The sequence below is a fragment of the Pseudopodoces humilis genome, chromosome 5, assembly GCF_049639895.1.
Source record: "Pseudopodoces humilis isolate 2021_Gansu_Grassland_sample_001 chromosome 5, ASM4963989v1, whole genome shotgun sequence".
NCBI classification, from domain to species: domain Eukaryota; kingdom Metazoa; phylum Chordata; class Aves; order Passeriformes; family Paridae; genus Pseudopodoces; species Pseudopodoces humilis.
The window spans coordinates 6,869,086-6,892,052 of NC_142204.1; the positions used below are offsets into that span (position 1 = coordinate 6,869,086).

Genomic DNA, 22,967 nt, shown 5'->3' on the forward strand with positions numbered 1-22,967 from the left:
AGAAAGAACTTCTTTTCCAGAAGGGTAACAGGACACTGAATAGACTGGCCAGAGAGGCTGAGGAATCTCCTTCTCTGGAGAGACTCAAAAGCCATCTGAACACAATCCTCAGTAACATGCTCTGGCAGAAAAACCAACAGGAAATATTTCACTCAAAAACTGAACTGTAAATCAATATATGCCATCTTACCTTCCAAATGTTCTGTTGTAACCAGTCCTAGTGCTACCATGAAGGCAATTTTCTAAGGAAAAAAATAAATTGGTTAGATTTTCTACTACAACAATCATGGTAAGAAAATAAATAAAATTAGCACTGAGAGAATAAACCCAGAAAAAGTCTTTTAGAAATGTATCTTATTTGAATGCATAGTAATGTAAAGAACTTTAACTGAAGACTTACTTGAGATATGCCTGGTTCTCCTTGTATGACTATATAAACTCTAGCAATTAAAAGATGTCTGAAGTCAATGCTAAATACCTACTGATCTTACACAGCACATTACCAATATTCAGTCAATTCAGTCAGTTCAATTTCACATTGCTAGCTGGATTGTTACTTCATTCTTTAGTGAAATAATTTCATATTATTTTTACAATCCGGACATGGCACTGCTTTTATTGGATATGAGCAAGGTATATGAAGTGAAACAGGTTTGAACAGTACAACACTATGCAAGACATCAGAAGCATTTTGAAAGTTCCCTCCCATTAAAAAAAAAAAAAGAAGAAAAAAAAGAAAAAAAAAATCAGACATTTCTCTTCCCATGGTATAAAAATAACATTATGTGCATGGATTGTGAAGATGTATACTGATCCAACATTCTTCCTCAATGGGGAGTGAACAAACATCTCCCACTGACACTGGTGAGCTCATTTTGCAGTGAGGAATCTGATCTAAAATATTATTCACAACTCTTCTAAACTATATATATGAGTAAAACACACCTTCATGGTAAAAAATCTTCAGGACATGCTGATGCAGTGATTGGACAAGTATTAGAGCAGATTCTAAATTTTCTCTCAGTGATTTCTCACTGGAAAATTTTTCATTGCAGAAAGGTTTTGCTGAAGTCATTTTGCATGTTTTTGATGAAAACTGAAATTATGCTGTGTTGTTCCAAGCCCAAGCTGAACTGAATTCCTTGGTTTTCAGTCACATTTGTGGTACTTGTGGAGCTTTGGGGGCCTCCTCTTTCTGCTCAGCTGAACAATCTTGTTGCATCAGGTTACCCAAGGGGCATTTTCATGAGGTTCAATTCCATGGGAGAGACAATCTGACTATAACATTCAAGCTCTTGGGAAATCCAAGCAAACAAAACCCACAATCCAAGTCTGAGGAAGTGTACGATGACCAAAAATGCAATTATCATACCTCAAATAAAATGTTTAGCTTCAGGTCCAACTAAAACACAGTGCTTAAGCAGTAGAAGGTCGAAACATTCTGTTTCATTCAAAGAGTGTCAGGGGAATATGTTTCAATACTTCAAATTAAAATTAGTCTCACCTTCCTTTTCTGTAAAAAGCCTGACGATTCAATATTCCATTTCTGTTCAGGATAAAATCAACCAGTAAGTCACCAGAACTACAATTTTCCTTGCAATTCTGACTTTCACTTATTGAAATTGTGAAAGCATATACATCCTCATTTTGTAGATGAAAAGATGCAACTATTGGGTGGGTTCATCAAAATCAGAGGGTCAGGACTGGACTGTTCTACCACTTTTGCATCTGTGAAAATACCTTTGTCAAACAGGTGAACTAACACCCATGTAAAGGTGGGAATACTTCCTTTCCACTACCTCGCGAGATTCCTAACTCTCCAGGTAGAATAAAAAATGGTGGTGTAGAATTTCCTCACTGGCAATTTAGATATATTTACACTGTATTTCTGCCTTTCATATCTGTGGTAATTACACACACATGTTCACTTGCATGTCAGACCTTGATTTCAGTAACGCTCACTCCTTATATGCCTGAAACACCAGCCAGGCACAATGGGGGCCCCACACCTGAAGGAAAAGATGAATATTTGATCCACTGTGAAGATCTGAGAAGAAATTTAGTCAACTGAAAAGGATTACAAGATCCGTCTCAGCCCCATCAAAAAGTAACGCTGGCAGGATATTTCTCAGCACTGTGAGCAAAAGTAATAACAATATTTAGGGATAGAATCAGGGTTAATGTGCGTTTTCTCAATGGAGTGCAGAATTCCTGCATTACTCCAACATTAAACTGAAAATATTTGTGTACTGGAATGTTTGCTAAACAATTTCCTCTCTTCATACTGAAATTGTTTGAATACGTATCTAACTAAAGGTAATGACAACATACTTGCTTAAAATATGAAGAGCTATCACAAGTGACTTGATAATTATCTCATGATTAAATACAGGAAGTGTTAGCTTTTATAGGGACTTGAAAGATGTTTCCTTTTAAAAAATCCCAGTACAAGCTGTATTCTTTTGAACATGCATATTATATTAACAGCCCATTTGTTTTTATGGGTTTTGCTATTTCACACACCTGTAGCTCATTGAATTCAACTCAAAATCTGACTTCCACTGCAAAACTTTCAAATATCACAGGGTTTATTGTTTCTCCTCTGTACAGGAAGATGCAAAACCAAGACTTAATTTTTTGCAGATTTTCAATCTAGGCTTAATGTTAGCATTTAGTTCACATTTGCCATGCGTCTCTCTTGTACTTAGGAAGGATTAGAACACCAGTAACTAAATGACCAACATTTATGGCAATAATTTTTCTTTCAGACAAAGACATTTTAGAATGAAAATGTTGCCAGATAGTTTGCTAATATGAATTTTTAAATGATCAAAATGTTTTTGGCAGAATTCTGTTTCTTTCTGTGTTGAACTCAGGTTTCTTCAACAAAAAAAGAAAAAATTAACAAGCCCCCCCTATCCCTACATCCTCCTCCCCACACCCCCCAAACCAAGTGAACAAAAAAACCAAAAAAAACAACATCCAGACATCCAGGGCATTTTCTTCCCAGAGGAGCATCTCCCTTTTGTAATTCCTCCATTTCTTTAGAGAAGTCATCCTGGTGGGAGAAGGCCTATCACTGGATCCATCATCATTGTTCTCCATCCCCAGCTAAGCTGCGCTGATGGGAAGGAGTGGGTGGCCTCCTCCTCCTCCTCCTCAGTCCATGATCAGCTTCAGGGCTTACCAGCAGAATGACCAAGCAAGTAGCTAAAGACAGCAATGATCCTCACTCTTCTCTGTTTGTTCAGGTACACCCAATAACTGCATGTGGGATTCCTGGATACTGGTAAACCTTTTTTTTTCTAGTTAGCTTGCTTCAAATTGTCTGTGTAATTTATTAAATCCCAGTCTCTCCCAACGAAGTTCTACACAAGCCATATTGGAGTTCCTACCTCAGTTCTGTGCTTTGAAGAGAAATAAAATTGTGAAGTTCCTTGAATGCCTATTTTCTTTTTAAAAACAACTTTTTAAAAATGTTGGTTCTGCTTTAAATTTAATCATCTGTTTATAAGCTGTGAGTGCTTATAAAAATACACAGTATGTCTCCTTGTGAAGCAAAACAAAGATTTTCATAAAAGCATTTAGTTTTGTAATAACATGTTCTATTTATGTCATTACATGTATTTATACTAATTATGATGTTAGTTCTAATTACACTAATTGCATAAATACATGGTAATCAACTAAAGTTTACTTTCAAAGAACAAAAGAAATTAACTCTAGACCTACCAATTTATGGCTATGCAACAAATCTATGAGAACTGTCATACTTAAGGGCACAAAGTCAGCACCCTACCCTGAAAATTAAGGTTCTTGAGACCTCCAGTAAACGGAGTAGGAACAGTGTCTGCAGTTAGAAAAAGGTCATTGAGATATTCTAGTTAGCAATGTAATGGAAATCTTACATTTTTGAATTCCTTACCAAAAGTGTGGCCAGTCTAATTGCCTCCTCCTGCATCTCTCTGGAAGGTCTTTATTCAATATTTTTTCCATGGGGATAAGTTACAGGCACGTCTTTACCTAGCATTCTGTTTCTAACCAGGATCTACTGGCCCTTCTGCCCATAAGGTGCGACAAAATAAATAAGTTTTTGGAAATACCTGCCTAAACAAAACAGGACTCTGCAGTCCTGTCATCCACTGGTAATGAAGATTCATATAAGGGTCAGATTTTAAACCTGGGAGGTTTCCCAAGCATAGTTTTGCAGAGCTTCTACATAGAGCAATGATATTTTGGGCTAAAATATTTAACCTTAACAATGTTTTACTTATATGAATCTCATAAAATGGTAAAACAAATGACCACCCACATGCCTCAAGTAATACAGATTTATACTGTAATAATCCTCTTAAACCTACAGCTCCAAGGATGCTTTTGTGCTACACATTTATTAGACTAGTGAGGTTTAAAATTTCACAGGAGGTGAGCATTCCCACAAAAGAAGTAGATTCAGTTTGTATAACTTCTCAAACTGCCCTAAATTGCACCCAATCTAATGTGAACATATCCAGTCAAAACCCTAAATGACTGTTAGGGAGACCCCCATTTCTACAAGGACTTGCAATCTATATTTCTAGTTTAAATCAAAAGTAGAATTCATGAAAGATATTTAGTTTCATTACCTGACTCTCTTACTCAATTTAAAAAATTTTAATGTATTTCAGACTAGAATCTGTGTACATGTGGGAAGACGTACACAACAAATGCAGGAAACTATTACTACCATCTAAAAATTGCAAGATTCATTATAAAGATGTTAAAAGCTCAGTTTACAGAACAAATGCTAATTCCACCTCATATACAGCCTCTAAATCTGATACTGTATGTTTAATGTTTAATAACATAAAAGGAAATATCTTAAGCTTGTATACACCTTTCACAGGAAATTCAGCTGCAGCCATGGGGTGCCTAGATTATGAGACTTCCAAGTCTTACATTTTGTGACAGTGGAAAGTTTGAATGGTGCAAACCAAATTTGTCAGGGCACTTGCTGGCAGGGAAAATACCCTGATTGCAGAGATTGAGAGATGAACAGCTGGCAGAACCATAAGCACAAATAAAGTAATCGCATATGCACACAGAAGAATGTTTAGATTTGTCCCCATATCATAACCATATTGTAGCTCATTTATTAAAAATAAAAAATAAAAGAAATCACCTCTGGATTTTCCTCTTTTTTCTTTTTGGTAGCAGGCAGTCCCTGAGCTGACTCTTCAGGAGGTTTCTTTGTCTCCACTTTACTTTCTGTCTGGGTTTGGACTTGAGGTTGAATAATGATAACCTAAAAGACAATGTACAAATAAGAGAATTCACTATATGAAACTGGATTTTTCTGCCTGAAACCTTTGAGTCCTCCTTGAAGGGTTACTCGATAGCCTACAAATAAGAAATATAAGTCACAAGTCAAAAGCATAAAACAACAGGATACCTAGGTTAAGGTCCTAAGGTTTATAAAAATTAATTCTTAGTGTTGCATTATAAACCTGCTGCAGCCTAAGTCACTTGATCAGTGCCTCTGAAAATTAAGATACTTTCTACTTAGAGGACTTGTGAAGGTGGCTGAGAAGCCATGTCTTAGCACTTGCGGTGTTAGGGATTTTAAGGTCTTTCCTTTGATTTTATTTTGTGTACAAGTAGAAGAGATAGGATTACTAAACTTTCAAACACAGTTTGATCTCAGTTATACCTCTGTTACTTCAGAGTAAGTACATGGGGATGGGAAAGAAGGTACTCCTCATGCAACTGAGATCAGACTTCAGTCCTCAGCCTTTAATGTTATAAGCAGTGGATGTCCACTTTTCCATAAACTAAATAAACTATATGTGTTTTAAATTAAAATCAGGTCTTGTTTAGAACCTATAGGAATTAGGACACAGATCTCATTCACACATTTATGGTAGAATATCCAGCTACTCATGAAGATTTACACAATGTAGATCACATTATCTAGAAGCTATTAAATTAAAAGGAATTTCTGCCCACAGAACTACACATATGACTTCATACCTATAATCAAAAGGACTGTGAAAGCTTCAAAAAGGACTTTCCAAGGACTATTGCCTTCTAGATAAAAGATTATCAGATTTTAACAGGCCTTTTCTATCTACTTCATTGCTAATTTTCAATCAATGTCATTTAAGTGTTAGATATGTTAACTCAATCATTCTAGAAGATTCAAGAGCATAAAAAGAGATGGTTTTCTGAGCCAGCAGCCATTTTAAGTAAGAGAAAAATAACTTATGTCAAAGAAATGGGGAAGAGATATCTGCTTTTATTTACCTCAAAAGCCATCCTACATCCTATATATTTTTCTAGCACTGTATGAGAACCTGTGCTGCCAGCAAGATCAAAAGTAGCAGAATCCCAGTAGTAAATTACAGTGAATGTCTGCTGGGTATATTTGCAGCCTGTATGGAATCTGTCTCTGGTATAAGAATGGCGAAGTTTCTTGCATTCCAATGCTGAAAAGCAGTACAAAGATGAAACAAGTAATTCATAGCTTGAATTTTTTCTTTTTACTGATTCATCTCCTGGTCAGTTCTGAAACCCCGAGTTCTCATTACATTTGGTCTTCTCCTGGAAGAGCAGAAGGGAATCTCTGATTATTTTATGTACTCCTTGGGATCAGTGGACAAATCTAGTATCACTGTATCGTTAAAGAGGGAGTCCATAGGAAATTTGAGCCTGTACATAATTTGGGGATTTTATGAGTGAGGATTCACTTAAGGAAAGAGAAGTTCATATGGTCCTGCTAATGTCAGTCTACATAATGATGTGTTTTGCTCCCAGTAAAAAAATGGGCTTGTACACAGATAAAAGTCTACTAGACTTTACGTGTTCCTGTAAGAATTTTCCTATTGCTTTCTGATTATTTTCTTTGAGAAGAACCACTGACAACACTCTACAGGTGTTACGTGTAGTCATAGGTTGGAGACAGAATCACAACTTGAGTCCGATGATCATAAGACAAACATCATCAGTTTGTTGTGCAACCCCTCCTTTTGAAGTGGGTTTGAATTTCCCAGGCTTGGATAGCTGATTGGTTGGGATCTCTGCACTGCCCAGATCTCTGGCCAGTGATATGTTTGCATTTAGGATCAGCTGCGACTGGCTGAGGGTCCCCTGTGTAGGTTTGAATCTAACCTATCCTTGCCTTGTCTGGGGACTTGTTTTATTTCTGTGATAGTCAGTTTTGGGGGTCTGATGTGGCCAAATTTATCTGGCAGCTACAAACCACCTTCACTCTGACATTTCCCCATTTGTTTTCTTAAAAAAGCAGTGTTCTTTGTCCTCCTCTGTAGGCACCTTGCAGATAGGATGGCAGAGACAACATGATGACACAGATAATAAATCTAGTTTGAATGAGACTTTCCACTCAACTCAACAAGCCTTGCTTCCCTCAACCAGTGATGTATCTCCTGTATCATTGGAGTTGTAATAGTCACATTCAGGAGCTGCTAAAGCTGTTAAACTAGAAATATAAGTTTTTAAGATGGCATGCCACAGGCTCATTACTCAGAAGTTACAATTTTACAACTTAAAAATAAAAACTACAAACAATAAACAATTCAATTCAAAACCATTTCAATTAAAAACATACACATTTCTATCACTGATGTCTTCCAAAAATATGAGTCTTGGAGTTCAAGTAGGGTGATGGGCAGATTGTCTTACCACTGACAATCTTCTGCTTCTGAAAAGTTGTTGGCTGGCTAGGTTATGTTGTGAATTGATTGAAAGACAGGAGAAAAACATGAGAACATGAGAGCACCCAAGACTTTTGAGGCAGGGCAAACATCCATCCTGCATTTTTACCCCTTTCTTTGTTTTAACAACTATAATGGGAATAAAATATGCACTTTTGAATGAAATTAACAAGGTGAAACTTACAACTGCCTATATGCTTTACCATCAGCCAGTGTCTGCCACTGCTGAGGCACCTTTTCACAATGAGACCTCCTCATTTATCTCAAAGGAAAGCGGTTCAGCTTCTGCAAATCCAAATCAGCTAGTCACTGACTGACACACTGAAAGTGACTGACTTTCATCTTTAGCACAGAAACACCTGGGTCTGATAGCATATTTTTCCCTTCCCAATCAAGGTCATAGTTTGGCCAGAACCAAGACCCAGACTGGGAAGACTTACCTATCATATCTTTAAAGGAAGTCTTTCATTAAGGAGTCATAGAACAGCTGGCTTTGTTATCTGTCCTTAGGTAAATAACTAATGATATAACTTGTAAATAACTGTAACTATGCACATATATAAACAATTCTTTTGAAAGTAATATTTGTTACAAACAAACCAATTCAAAACCATCAAAGGAAACATCTCTTTATCTTAGTTAGGTTTTACAGGTCATATTGTACTATATGTCTAGAAGTGATACGTCCTTGTGTTAGTAATGTCCTTAAAATATTTGATTTTTGAGGTTTTTTGAATAAAGTCATAAGTAACTTGTCATTCTAAGGGTCCCATAGATGGTTTAAGGTGTATATTTGGAGTTTTTGGATTTCTCTTGTGAAGGCTTCTTTGCTTGGTTGCGATTTTAGCTTATTATTTGATGGGTAGATACAATGTTAATAACATCATTTAGCTGTATTTGTAGAATCACTTTGTAAAATCACAATACTAAAAACATAGTGTAAAATTAGTTGTGTTGTTTGTCTCTATAAGTATAGTTTGTAGCATTACAGAACATAGATAATAAAATTGGATCATATTATTATCTAAGGACACCTATGAAATTGTTTCTTGAGTTTGGAAGGAATTAAGTTACTCATTTACACAGTTATTGTACTATTATTAGTATACTTAACAACATTGCTTAATGGCAGTAGTGTGAATAATGAACCTTTTTCTTTTGTTAAGAGTTTTGAAATTGAGTTAGAGAAAATAAAAGAGGAAGATGCTAATTTACAGTATACATGGGCTAATCAACAATTCTAATTAATTTAAACATGTTTTTTGGGATGATTATGTGTCTTCAATTAATATGTTTTCTTTAAGAAAGGTATAAAGACATGACCTCAAAGCTGTAGGACAAACTATTTTTGTTAATTTAGAAGTTTCTGTTATTACTTTCTTATGTATAGTTTTCAAGTTTTCTGTAAATTCAACTATAATTTTGTGATTATTGTATCTGTATACTCAGTTGCAAAAACTGAACATTAAAAGCTATGTTTATATTTTGGTTCAAAAATAAGAAAACATGTAAATTAGTATTTTGCTGATAACAGTGACAGACCCACTATATTCAGAAACCTGCTATTGACTTCAACAGTTGGCATGAGTGAAATATGAAAGGTAGTTGTTAGTGGTTTTCAGCATGAAAATGCTTTAGTAGACATTGTAAACAAAGTGACAGGTGGAAAATACTTGGTTAGAAAACTGTAACTGAATTTTGCTAATGAAACATTTTTCTTTTACACTGATTTAGTACCTCAGTGTTTGCTTTTATGAACTTAGAATGCTCTTTTTAGGACCTTTAAAACAAGCAATGTCTTTGAATTATAAAATGTTACAAATATACTTATGGCTATGTTGCCATTATCTAGAATTATTACTAAATGTGTTCAGTCAAATATTAGGTTTTATAATCTGTATCTACAATTGTAAGCATTAACACCATAAGGTGATGAAATATTACCTTGGTGGTAAATATTACCATTAATATTATATTAATATCAGTATGTATCAGTATGAGTATTTAATAGATTTCCTTTTGGTGTTGACTCAATAACCTTTTAAACTTTAGAGCTTTACATTATAAATCTGACTGATTTGCTATAGATTTGTTAATTGTTAGATAAACCAAAAATAGTCAATAGTTGTCATCTTTGAATAAAATATTTGCACAGTTTTAGATGACTGATAACAAAACTTTATTTGGATTTTGAAATCCCATAACTGAAATTGTAGGCTTTTTGGAAGAGGAAAGTAAATACGTTGATGCTTCTTTTTCTTTGGAGGGTAAAAACAGCCTGGAAAATTATTGTGAGTTTTATACAGAAGAAAATTATTAAACTTAACTAAAATCCTTAAATGTTCTACAGTATTATATTGAAACTTCAATGTACATTTGAAAAGAAAAAGATCTAGTGTTTTTAATCATAGCATGAAGACTAAAGGTGTTGAAGGCACATAGAATCCAATATTAGAATCAGTACTTGTTTTTATGATCAATTCTGACGTGTTCAATGTTTGAAAACTTTAACAAAGGAGCTTTTTTAATGTGCCTCAGTTTGTGGGTAGTTTTCCTGGGCTTGCTCTGTATATGATGAGCATTTTTATTGCCACAGGTGAGTAGGCCGTGGCAGGCTGTGGTGGCTGGGAGGGCACCCACCACTCCCTGATGTAAAGAGTAGTATGTGACCTCCTGATCAGTACACAAAGATGTTTACAGTTTGAACAGTAGAGTGCTGTCACTATAAGGTACCTTCTTTGTTAAAACATGTTGTGTCATGTTAAATACCAATGTTGTTGTGACAGCCTCGTTAATGCCACCTGCCTTTCTATATTGCCTCTGCTGCTCCCGGCACCCTCCAATGGCAACCGATGAAACCGCCCAGTGTGTAGATGAGCTGAACTCCCATGGGGGGGTAGCACCCAGGGGAAGTGGGATTAACATTTAATGGCCCCTAGAATCAGCGAGCCATGGCACAAACCAGACTCCAAACTACGTCGAGGAGTAAGGGAGAATGTTGTGCAACTGATTGATGTTCTGAACCTCATCGCCGTAACTAAACAGTATGGATGCTAACTGTGAAGCAGGGAGCATGGTGCCTGTGGAAATTGCAGACCACATAGCTTTCTCAGTCTTGCCTGGGAAAGTGGCCTGGGAATCATAAGGAGGAATTAAAACAATCCTCAGAGATAGAGAACAGCCTTGCAGGTGCTGTCTGTTCCTTGTTTTCTTGCAAGAGAAAGTCGAGGGGTGGTGAACCCCACTGACCAATGATGGTGATGTGTTAGTTTACTAACCAATAAGAGTTTTCTTTTCTGTACTTTTCATGTATCAGTCTATAAAAAAGACCTGAGGTAATAAAGGTAATAAACAGAGAAATTCTCCAGTTCGACTCCACGAGAGAGTCTGTCGTTCTTCTAACTGTTCCCAATAGAGCGACAAAACAGCACTTGCTATCCATGACTACCCTAGATTTACAACGAGACAGTGTCTTCCTAGAGACTCTCGTGAGGATGGAAGCCCCAGCTCTGACATGCAGCAAAGCTGAACACCTCCTCCTCTGGGTTGTTCACTGGGAGCAGTGGTGGTGTCTCCAGCCACTCGAGCCCCCCACCTAGAGCTGACCTCAATAAAGGCATTAAAAAGGGCTGGTCTCCTTGCCTATTCTTTTCACCCGAGGCCACCCTGCCCATGCCCCCCACCCCAGTCCTGGTGTGGGGTGTGGGGGCTGCTTGGGGGCCCTTGCCCAGCATGGTGTGTTATGGTGGGCTGCAGCAGGCTGCGGGGGTCGGGACCGCCCTGCCCGTCACTCCCAAATCTCGGCATCTCAGTATGGCTGTGCCCACTTGGCTGCGCCATTGCTCTCCCTATGCTCCCCCAAACAGTCTCAGGAAGCAGGAATGGGACCTTGGCTGCAGTGGGAGTGGTGGATGCAGCAGGGGTTAGGGGTAGAGCCGGGGCAACTAGTTGGGCTTTCACAGACCACAAGATGGTGGCCACGCCTTACCAGGTAAGGCCTGCCACATGTAGAGGGGCAGGGAGCACAGCACTGCTTGTGCCAGTGCTGCCCCTGATGGCACTATGTGCTGGGTACCGCGCCCTCGCAGCTCCGTGCATCCCCTCTCCTGCTGTCTCTGCTGCTGCTGCTCCACTTTCACAGGCCGAGAGGGGGACACTGTCAGGAAGGCTGCCCCAGCCCCAGCCACTTGCTGCAAGACAGCTCCAGCTGAGGCTCCATTGCGTGGGATGGCTCTGCTCCGCAGGTCCCTGTGGCTGATTGCAGCCATTAGGGCTCCCCAGCTCTTCAGGCACTGGCTGCCACAGCATCTTTCAGGCTTTCCAAGCCCTGGCTTTGTTATGATACGGTGTTCCGTGCTTCCAGGTTTTGGTGCACGCAGTTCCGCAATGGCACTTCTAGGATCAGGTGGGCACACTGGAGGGACTCCCAGATGCCAATGAGGGGGTAATTTTGGCTGCTGCTTCCATGTGATCAGCGCAGCATCTCTTCCCCCATGGGCTGCCACTTGTGTTTTGCCATTTTGAGTGGGCAGCTATGTGGCAGCCGCCATCTTGGGTGAGTGACTCACACCATGTGGCGTCCGCCATGTTGGGTGGCCCACATCCAAAGCACATGGCCAAAATCTATCTGGCAGCTACAAACCACCTGCACTGTGACACACAGGCTGTGCACTCCCAGGGCAATATTCTGCTCATACCTGCAGCACCGTTCCTGCGTGTGCTACCCAAGGAACTCACCTTGCTGTCGGCACTGATGAGAAGCGGTTGCACTTTAATGCTGTCGTTGACCACTGAGACTGTGGCGCTGGTGCTGAGCGGAGCTGCATTGCTGGGGGAGGTGGAAATGATGGCGTAGGCCACACCAGCGGCACCACTCAGTGGGGATGAGAGAGCTGTAGGCTCGGGGACACATTGTGACTGGCTGTTGTGTGTCTGTACATGGCTGACGGTGTTGTTGGCAGTTGGAAGGGCAGGGCTAGGGTTTTTGATGCTCACTATGGTTGCCTTCTGGAAGGTGGGAGGCTGCTTGGAAGGTTGGTCTCTGCACGGGGAGATTGGGAGGCTGTCCGGAATCAGGGTCTTTGGCCTAACCTACAAACAGAGAGTCAGGTGTTATTGGACATATGAACAAACACTGCACACGTGTGCTCTCCCAGTAGAATCTCTAATTGCATTAACCATGGACCCAGGATCATCTAGAAAATCAGCATGTAGCAACTGCAAATTCACGTACTTGTAGATATATTCCCAGCACTTCTCAATGGAGTAATTCTGAAGTTCTTAACTCACAGCAGTGCTAAACAATGAGTGAGAAGAAAGTAAAATCCTTATTTTGATTAGTGCACATCCATACACATGCAAAGTCAAGCCATTTCCAGTTCTCAGTAGAGATGTGGAAGCCAAAGCTTTTGCAAAGAATGGAAAACCCAGGTGCAAAAATTTCCTATTCTCAAAGAGACAACACTTTTGTCTTGCTATGAATTAAGGAGAGGGTGCTGAATCATTAAGGGAATTGTGAGAAAGCATTTACAGTACATTTACATACATTACAGTAAAGTATATGCTTTTATACTTTATATATATTGTCAACGAACATCCTCAAATACTTAAGATATGCCATGCCAAATGGAAAGATCAGTCACACAGTCACATGGCTCACAAAAAAATAAATTAAATAAAGAGATGGATACAAGAAACCTACAACCACCAAACATCATATTTTGTTGTAGTAATTGAAGAGCTAATTTGCAGCTGTGGGTGGATGCAGGAAGAACTTCCATGAATGGAAGAGGACATTTTGCCCAGCTTTGCAACAACTGGGGCTATACCCAGAACCATGAATGATAGCTGCAATCAATTGTTTTCAGCTAATGTGGTAGGTTTCCAGTGGTGTAATTAATGCCACCCTGTCAACATGGCTCTGCCTTAACATGTTAAGTACAGTCCCAGGATTGAAAATAAATAATTTAAACTGCTTCACATGGAGTTAACTTCACTCCCAGCTTATTCATTAACACAGTCAGATGAAACAGTCAGTTCCCTCTGTGCTTATTTAGTCCTGCTACTTCTCACACCTTCCATACTGTGAAACAAACTGACAAGTTCTAACAGACAGACATGGGAAACATCTGCCTGTGTCACCATGCTGGAGTCTACAGGAGCCCTTCAAATGGTGCTGACTTCAGTCTTGAGCCTAAGTAAGCAATTGAATGAAAACACAGGGATTTACTGGTGTGCAGAAAACCATCTCTCAAGGCTGGCCATCATCCCCTATCGTGTGAAGAAGGAACTCCTTTTGTCCCCGCAGCAAATATTAAGTGCAGCAACACACATGTTGCGCACTCTTTGTGTCTTGGAAATTTGTCCCTCAAATGTTGACAGGACCCCAACACCCATGAGCAGTGCAAAACTGGTATCACAGGCACAGTCCTGCTCAGGACAGTCACATTTCCAGCAGTCATGGTAGATGGAAAGGTAAAGATATTTGTCCAAGGTCCTGCAGACTCATGCAGAGCTGGGTAGCCACTGTGTTCAGCTCACAACTTTGGGGTGACACTGGAAAGCTTCAGAGACCTGCTGTGAAATGATGCAAAACTACACAGAACTCCAACAAACCATAGTCACAATACCCTGGCAGTAACCGAAGGGTTCTTTGCTCGTTTTCTTTATGCAATTACTGTGTGTAACGATTATCTGACTGGCTTAGTTAAGATACCAGACAAATACCTTGGTAAAGTAGTTTAAGGGAGGACTCTATAATTAGCTTCATACCCATGATTAGTTAATGGTCTTATTTTCATAAGCAGTGCACAAAGCCTTGGTTTAAACCCATCAGTTCAGGAGTTTTTCTAGCCAAAAAATTGTCATGGAGTTTACCAGGATCTACTGTATCTGTCACTCTTAATTACAATTTTATATTTAATCAAAAGCCTAATTAAAACTAAATGCCTACATATATTCCAGCTATATAATTATCTTTTCTACTGCATGATGTAATACCTCAGTGAATCCTACCCACACCCATAATACACATCCTGCAGGTTGTGGATGAACATATATTACTTTGCTGTAAAATAAGCTCTTCCTTAGATGATTAAACAAACTTAATTTTCCAAAATACTAAATTCTTTATAAAGTGCTACATACTGAAATTATCTGATAGGACTCACCAAACTGAAACTGCAGAGCATATGCTGGGCACTTTCTGCCACCGTGTGATACAGAAGAGGAATAGCTGTTTTCATGGGCTAAGCCTCTGCAAGCTTCCTAAGTTTACCTAACTTTGGGAGACCATGTTTATGTGCAATTACAAAACAATAAAAAGGGTTAACTATATAGAAACAAAAGTTTTGGGTACTCCTGAGTTAAAGTTACAATAATTTAAAGTGAAAATAACATTTATTGCTAGGGCCTGCAAGTGTGAATCCAAAACAGAAAGCAAAAGTATAAGCCCCTTGTGCTCCAACACCTAAGAATGTTCTCCTCATAATATAAACACCAAGTGTAAACATTTAATAAACAGCTACATGAAGGACCTTTGTCAGAGTGTCACCTAAAACCCCAAACTACTGCAGTTATTTGTGAAAATAAATGGTGTCAGCTAGGAAGAGAAAAAATAAGAAGGAAAAAGGTAGCATAACTTCCTTTCCCTCACAGCAAAACTGTAGCTTAAATTTGGGAGATGAAAGGAGGACAGTGGCACTAGCAAAAGTTTGGAAGCTGGCAATCGCTGAATGAGAGGTAGAATAAAGCTAGGGCAGCGCACTGCACACACACAGTATCAAAAAGTAATTTTCTACTTAAAGTAGCACAGGTTGGATGACACCAGCCTCTGTCACAAGAGTTACAGAAATAAAAGGCACCAAAGTTGAGCAAAGGAGAAGAAAAGAGAAAGAAAAAGAGACAGCATGTATGTTACCAAAAGAATACTTCAACTGTTGGCAAGTGTTTCAAGTAACGATTCTCAACCCTTCTTTCCCCAAGTATCTTTCATTTAACTTCTGACAGCTGTCAAAACAGAATGTGATCCTACCAGGGCTCAAAATGCAGAAGAGAGAGCTGCTTCTTGAATATAATGATTTCATAAACCCATGTTGTTTTTGAGTTTCCTCAATATACACTATAACAGAAATACTTCATTTCCTGTGGCAATGTTCAGACAGGTATTTCTCAGCTGCAGATGAGCACATTTTTCAAGGAGATATTCTTAAATCTGAGCATTCACTAGGTGGGGGCTGTCTGCTTTTCAGACATGGAATAGGAGAGGGCCCAATCCTGTGAGATGTACAGAGTGTTCTTTTGTTCAACAACCTCTAATTTAATATATTTTAAACAATTTCAATCAGGAAAGAATCAGGTCCTGTGACTAACATGACTTCTTGTATATCCCATATCATTAAACTCTATCCAGATATCCCTATGTGAAGCTCAAAGGCTTCAATTTTACCAAAACATCATTCAAGCTCTCAAGAGTACAAATTGCTGGATACTACAAAGGTGAATGAATTGCTGAGTGGGAGATGTGGGAGAGCCTGGTGTGTGTCACCACTGACAAAGGAAAATATGATCATGGGCAATCTATTTCCTGAGGTACATCGAAACAGGTTGAGCCACTCACCTCCTGTAGTAAAGAAAAATAAGGTAAGAAAGAAAATCGCTTACAAAAGAAGTCCTCAAAATCCAACCCAAACAAGCATGGGGTGAAAGGAGAAGGGGAGAAAGTCACACAGTTCCCCCAGTCTCTGTGGGCAATGCTATGTAGTCCTAAAGAATTTAATTAGAACAGTTACATCTGTGAAGATCTGCAAGTGTTAGGAAAATTGTAAAGGGCATTTCTTGTAAATGTGTTCTCCTTCAAGCTCAGGAAAGAAGGGAAGTTAACACAGTGTACTTCTATTTCAAATGCAAAAGGGGTCACAGTGATACTCCAGCTCACAGGCTGGCCATATGATATCTCCCAGAAACTGAAGAGTGATTTTAAAAGAAAATACTAAAGAGTTCTTAATTATGAGCTCCAGTAAATTGTTAAAATGTTTTTTTATGCTCATGACTGGCATTTTATTGCAAGGTTGAATTTACCTAACTTCAGCTTCTAGTCCCTGGATCTTGTTATAGCTTTGTCAGCAACACTGAAGAGCCCTCCCCTTCCCCTGTATCAGATATCAGCTGGATCATGCTCAGCATCCATCAGCCCTTCATACTAGCAGGGCTGATCTGCATGAAAGTAAGTTTTTCATCTCAATGCAAGATCACATTGCCTTTGAGGAAAAGACCATTATTCACACTTTATTTTCACTTCATCCTTGTACTCAGAGCTTAAAAACAAAAACACAAAATGGATTTGGCACAATTCATATGTCACAGAGGCAAAGTGCTGAGAGCAGCAGCCAGAGCTTTCATTCTTGAAAACTTTAGAGGACTACACAGAAAACATTAACACTGGCTGATAAAATGAATGAAATATGGGATAATCATATCCTTCACCAGAATGAACAGATGCACACTGACTTCAGTAAAGCTGTGTCTCTTTATGCCAGGAGGCATGAGGACAGCCCCCCCCCCCCCCCCCCCGCTGGTTTAGGGCAAATCTGGGAGAAAACCTCAGAATGGGGTCCCTCCAGAAAACAAATTCAAGTGGCCCCTCCCCCAGCTGGTTCAGGATAAAAGATTCCCTTGGAGAAAAATGGAAAAAACTATTTAACAGAAATTGAATAATAAACAACAAAACCTCTTGCTGTTCTATAAGATGACAAATCCAGAAAAGTCCTTTCCATGGGTGTAGCTCAGCTCACTCAGTCTCTTATCAGTCCCTCTGGTGCTGGAAAGTGCCGAGGTCCAGGCCCTGGTGGGCCACAGGCGTGAGCTCCCGGGGTTTGTCTGGGTTTTCAGTCCAGAGCAGGTTTGAACAGATCCAGAAAAAAAACAAACTTCTCTGGGAACTTCTCTGCCTCAGTGAGCTAAAAACTAACTAAAAGCAAAGGAGAGCTCTGTCCCGCTGTCTGTCCGTGCTGCAGACAGCACAGTCCAGGAGCAGGATGGGGGACAGTGAGGGCTCTTTCTGAACACAAACTGTGCACTGCTTCTTCTTCCCCCTCTTTGCTCTCAGAGCCAGTCTTACAGGTGCAGAACTTAATATGTAACATAAACAAGGTGCCTGGGGATACAAACATCATAAAGTCACCCCAGGACCCCTTCCCTCTTCTTATTTAATCAGTAAATATTATGAAAAAAAAAAAAAAATTGCCTACCTTTACAGCAATGGCACTCCCTAAAATCCAGGTTGCCCCACTCACTCAAATACTAGTATTTGCAGTTTGGTTCATTATTAGCCCAAGGACATGATTGTGAGGATTTTGGAGGCATGTGCTGCATGAACCTTTCAGACCTCAGTGAGTCCATACACAAAAGTATCCAAATTCTCAGGGAAGGAGTCAAGAAATTGCAAATAGAAGGTGACAGTGACTGGTTCAATGGACTATTCAGAAAATGGAACTTATCTAGTCGGACTCTAGTCAAAACGGGTTTACTGATTTTTGTAGTTGTTGTTGTGTTTATATTGCTACCCTGTTTTTTAAGTTGTCTGTTAAGGGTTTTCTGTCTTATAATTTGCAGAGTAGAGGCAGATGTGGAAACTGATCTGGCTGGGATAGATCAAACCATGGACCAGGTTCATAACACAGAAGGAATAAACTGGAAGCCTTGGGGGATGGGGTGCTGGGGGGATACTGATGGAGTCATCCTACCCCAGACTTACAAGGTCATGTCCCTGGTCCATGTTCATGATTGAACCTGTGCCCTCAGATATCCCCTTACACTGTGAAGTTTGCTATGCCCCTCAGCAGCCCCTCAGATGATGAACACAGGTCTCTGTGAACATTAAAATCTTTCCTAGGCACTCCATCGTACCCATCCCTCTATTTGCCACGCTGCCTGGCCAGACTGGTCCCCAGTCACAGCGAGCCGACTGCAACAGCCTTTGAGGAAAAAATTAATCCTTATTGTTTAGGATTACAATGGAAATGTAAAAAATAGACTGTGATTATACAAACCAGTCAATAACTTACTTCCATTTCCACTATTTTCAGCATTACAAGTTAGCTTGCTTCTCTCACAGATAGTTACTAATGATTAACTTCCTTCAATTTAAAGTGTCCATGAGCCCTTAGGTACAAATGAGAGAAGACCTGTCGGTTTTCCTCCTGTCCATACACTTTCTTAGGCAAGCTCTGAACTAATCCACACAGCTGGCATTCACTGGATTCAAAATCTGGTGTTACATTAAAGACCATGGATATCGCTGCTTTGTACTGTCCATCACTTTAAGAGCTTTTCCTGCTTCTAGACAAACAATAACATCACATTATGATGATTCAACCACCCCCAATTAATTTACTAGTCAAAATAAAAGAAAAAGACAGACAAAAATAATAATAAAGGAAGGACAAAAATAATTTGTCTGCTGACATCCTAAGCAAGATGGAAGCACACAAAATGCTGAGACACCAGGAGATGAAAAAGAAGGGTCAACCAGCAGCAAAGCTAGTTTCTCCAAGTCTTTACTGAAGTCATGCAAACAAAGAAAGCCTTCCTGTGCACCTGTTATTCACCTAGAGTTCTAGTGCAAGCTTGTACAACTGGCCTTGAGGCTCAGAGACACAGCATAGTCCAGATCCAGGCCAGACATGGATTGGAAGTCACACCTTTCATATGGATAGAATTGGCATCAGTGGAGAGAGGGGAAATTTCTTTACCCTCTCATTTACTGCTACTTTGCAAAGCAGTATTTAACATGGAGTAACATAAGAGTTTTCAATTGGGAAAAAGATACTATGCCAGATGTAAAAATGGCTTGAATGTTTCCTGAAGTTTTCATGGATACTTTAGAATTCTATGTGCTGACTGTCATGAAGAGTTCTGTGGAGGTCCTTTTCAAAGTGCTTGCAACACTGATCAGATCTGAAGGTCTCAAGCATCAGTAACAGGCTGGGGTTGGTTGCTTCTCCTTCCCCACCACTCTGGATCAATTCTGTTGTTAAGAACTGAAAACTGACACCAATGGAAAGGCAGAGGAAACAGAGGTCTTTTGGAAAAGATTCATCTCAGCGTAGCCCACCTTCATCTACCCTACACGTTCATCCTTGACCTTACTGCAGAAGACTGGATTTCCTACCACTGCCAAATTCTGTCATGCAGCCGTCCCCAAGGAATATTCTTAGGATACCACCTTAGTCACACCTTCACCTGTCTTGGCTGCACAGCAGCAGTGTAAAATACATACCTTGAAGGTACTACAGCAAGCCACTGCCTCTCTCAGCAGCACAGGCAATTTACCAAACCCACCCACTAGTGTGGAACTGAGCTTCCCACAGACTTTTCAATAAAGTACTGTGTTTCCATCCCAATCTTCAGTAAAAACTTAATATGAAAGGTCAAGCTGGCCAAGCATCCCTGGTGCAGGGAATCCCTACAACAAGGCTGAATCAGCTGTCTCAAAATTCTTCTCTAAGAATTATGAGCACACTCATCAATTTCTACACTAAATGTTTTCTATAGTGGCATGCAATTAATTGTATTATAATAGTATAATAGTATAGTAGTATAATAGTATAATAGTATAATAGTATAGTAGTATAATAGTATAATACTATTTTAGCATGGCCATTAAAAATAAGCAAATTGATTAAAATAAACCCTAAGCAGAACTCTCAGCTGTATGTGCTTCTTCCCAAAGGAAAAGAGAAGAAATAGCTTACATCAGATGTTCATCTTGGTGCCTAACACATTACCAGAAGATGCTTCAAGTACAGTGACAAGCACAGTATAAGAACTTATATACAATAAAACAGATTAAATTGCATTTATTAAGGGCTACATGTTCAGCTAGGCCTCTGCAAATCTTTTATAAAAAATAATTTTGCTTGCTTTCTGCATGCATAAATGACTATTAAATACTGTTGCTTGGTTGCTTACTGCACTGCTTAAGTTACATTCAATCAGATCCTCTCTTCTCCTCCAGCAGCATTCCAACACATTCCCCTGGAAGCTCTGAGAGTTGTATACCAGAAAATTTCACATCATCCCTTAAGTTATAGTCTTTTCCCCCCTAATATTTTAAAAAAAACTTTACCCAATTCCATTATTCCTTTCTCAATCAAACAATAAAGTATTCTTGTCTCTCCACTGCACAATTCTGTATAGCTTTTTATACAAATATGTATGCCTGTGAGATTCTTTTCTATTTTCTTGAAAGACTGACTTGCATTTAGTAATGCTTTTCTACTTTCCAATGGCTATGTACAGTTTTAACACTACAGTTAAAAATAATGGGTTTTTTTTAACTCATGATGCAAACAGAGAGAGACTTTGCCATAGACCAACCTATTCTACAGTACACAGCGGCATCCCAAAACTTATTTCTGTCTATCGGAGTTGTTTTCCTTTCAAGAAATCTTCCAGAAGCCACACCACTGAGGAAACCAGGAGCAACGCCTGGCTTTGGTACAAGTGTGAAGAGAAGCAGCAACTACCAGTAGAAATGTGCTTATGAGAACTATGACCTGAAACTTCAAAATGGAAACGTGTGGAGTGCCCCCACCCAAAGAGGCGGGGATTTGATTTTAGACAGGCAGTGTTAAGGTGAGGGGAATGGCTTTAAGCCCCAGGAGGAGTGGACTACACCCCTCTGCCATGGGGGATGTGCCCTATAAGCACAGGAAGAATTACTCCACTCTCAAATCCCTTATAAAGCCCAGAATGTTCTACCCTTCTTGCATTGCTATTCATTATTTTCTGCTGCATTTATTTTAATAGCCCCTCCTATTGTACCCCTATTGTTTTGTACCCCTGAGACTTCTCCCTTGCTGTGTCCCTATTGGACCCAGACCCCAAACTCCACCCTTGCTCTACCCCATAAAACCCACCACCCTGCCTTTGTTCTTGGTTCTTTGGCTCTGGTTTATGCTTGGTTAAATCCTGCGTTGGTGACGCCCCAATAAATGGATTCCCAAGTTTAACCAAACAGAGACATGTCTTGTTTATTTCCCACATCAATCACCAGTGGCTGCACCCTCCCTGGACATGACTTTGTTGTGGCACAATGCAACAGGACTGTGTTTTTAATATTTGGGAACGTGTGGAGATGCTGGCTGGGCTCACATGGTACCCAGTGAAGAATAAAAGCACACTAAAATAACAGGGCTTGTCCCAAGGCAGCCCAGTGATCACATTCAGACTCTACTGGATTACTCACATTAAAATCACTGCAGAAGATAAAAACCAATCAGTATCTGACAGTGGAACTTGGCAGAGTTGATTGAAACATACATGTTTTGCCTAAGGTGACACCTGTTTGTTTTCACCACTAACCTTTGTGATCCTGCCAATGCAGATGCTGCTCTGCTCTAAGCAGCAGTGTCATGAGGAAAGCCATCCCAAACTGTGCCTTCAACCAGCACTGGAAAGATAGGTCAGGGAAACAGCATTGTAATCCGATTTAACTGCCATTCAAAATGTCACAGTCTCTCCATTAATTTGAATGAGGACTGGACTAAGCCCAAATTACTGACCAAATTGCTGACAACAAAACAGGTTTATTTTAATATTTTTACCTTCTCATTTAAAATCTTCCTGTTGAAGAACAGAAAATAACATTCCACATGTACCTCCACGTGGCTACAGCGCAACTTATGGTCTGTAGACCAGTTCAAAATTGACAGAATATTTGCTCTGCAGCTGTAAATTGGAACTCAACCTGACAGAATGCTACCCTCTCCTTGGAACAGATGGTGCCATAAAGAAGAGGAATAGCTCGGGACTTCCACAGTGTTTAAGTAGAGGACCTCTAGGATTTTCTTCTTATAGTGGAGAGTCTGCAGTTCCAAAGCATCTCACTCAGTTGGAAACCTCAAAGACCAAAGTAAGAAGAGAAAGACTATCTGGAATTAGATTCTCAAACATCACAGCTCACTGATTTGATGAAAGCAAAAATGACTTCATATTCTGGAAAAAAAAAATATGAACAAATATCTACCAAAGAAGCTTGTTTTGGCAAATAATGAATACCTAAAAAATATTGTTTGTATTGTGCAAAGAACTTGTAAGTAATGTTTGTTAGCTCTCTACTTAATTAGTGGTTCTAAGCAATGGGATTTTGCTGCCATTTGTGAATGTTCAAATTTTGAAACTTTGTTCCCCAGATGGAAAAGCTCCCAGGGGGTCATATAATAAACTCATTCAAATGAACAAAACAAATGACAAGTA

The 22,967-nt window shown here is 39.5% G+C and overlaps 1 protein-coding gene across 2 annotated transcripts in view; it reads right to left on the bottom strand.

The window, feature by feature from the left end:
* The window catches only part of PHF21B (PHD finger protein 21B), a 175,977-nt gene that overhangs the window by 17,489 nt on the left and 135,521 nt on the right, over positions 1-22,967 (bottom strand). For both annotated transcript variants that reach the window (XM_088055481.1, XM_088055482.1), the window contains 3 exons: positions 12,447-12,800; positions 5,162-5,284; positions 191-242 (listed from right to left, as the gene is read on the bottom strand). In XM_088055481.1, coding sequence (XP_087911607.1) covers positions 191-242; positions 5,162-5,284; positions 12,447-12,800 — 529 coding nt within the window. The remainder of the gene's footprint in view (positions 1-190; positions 243-5,161; positions 5,285-12,446; positions 12,801-22,967) is intronic.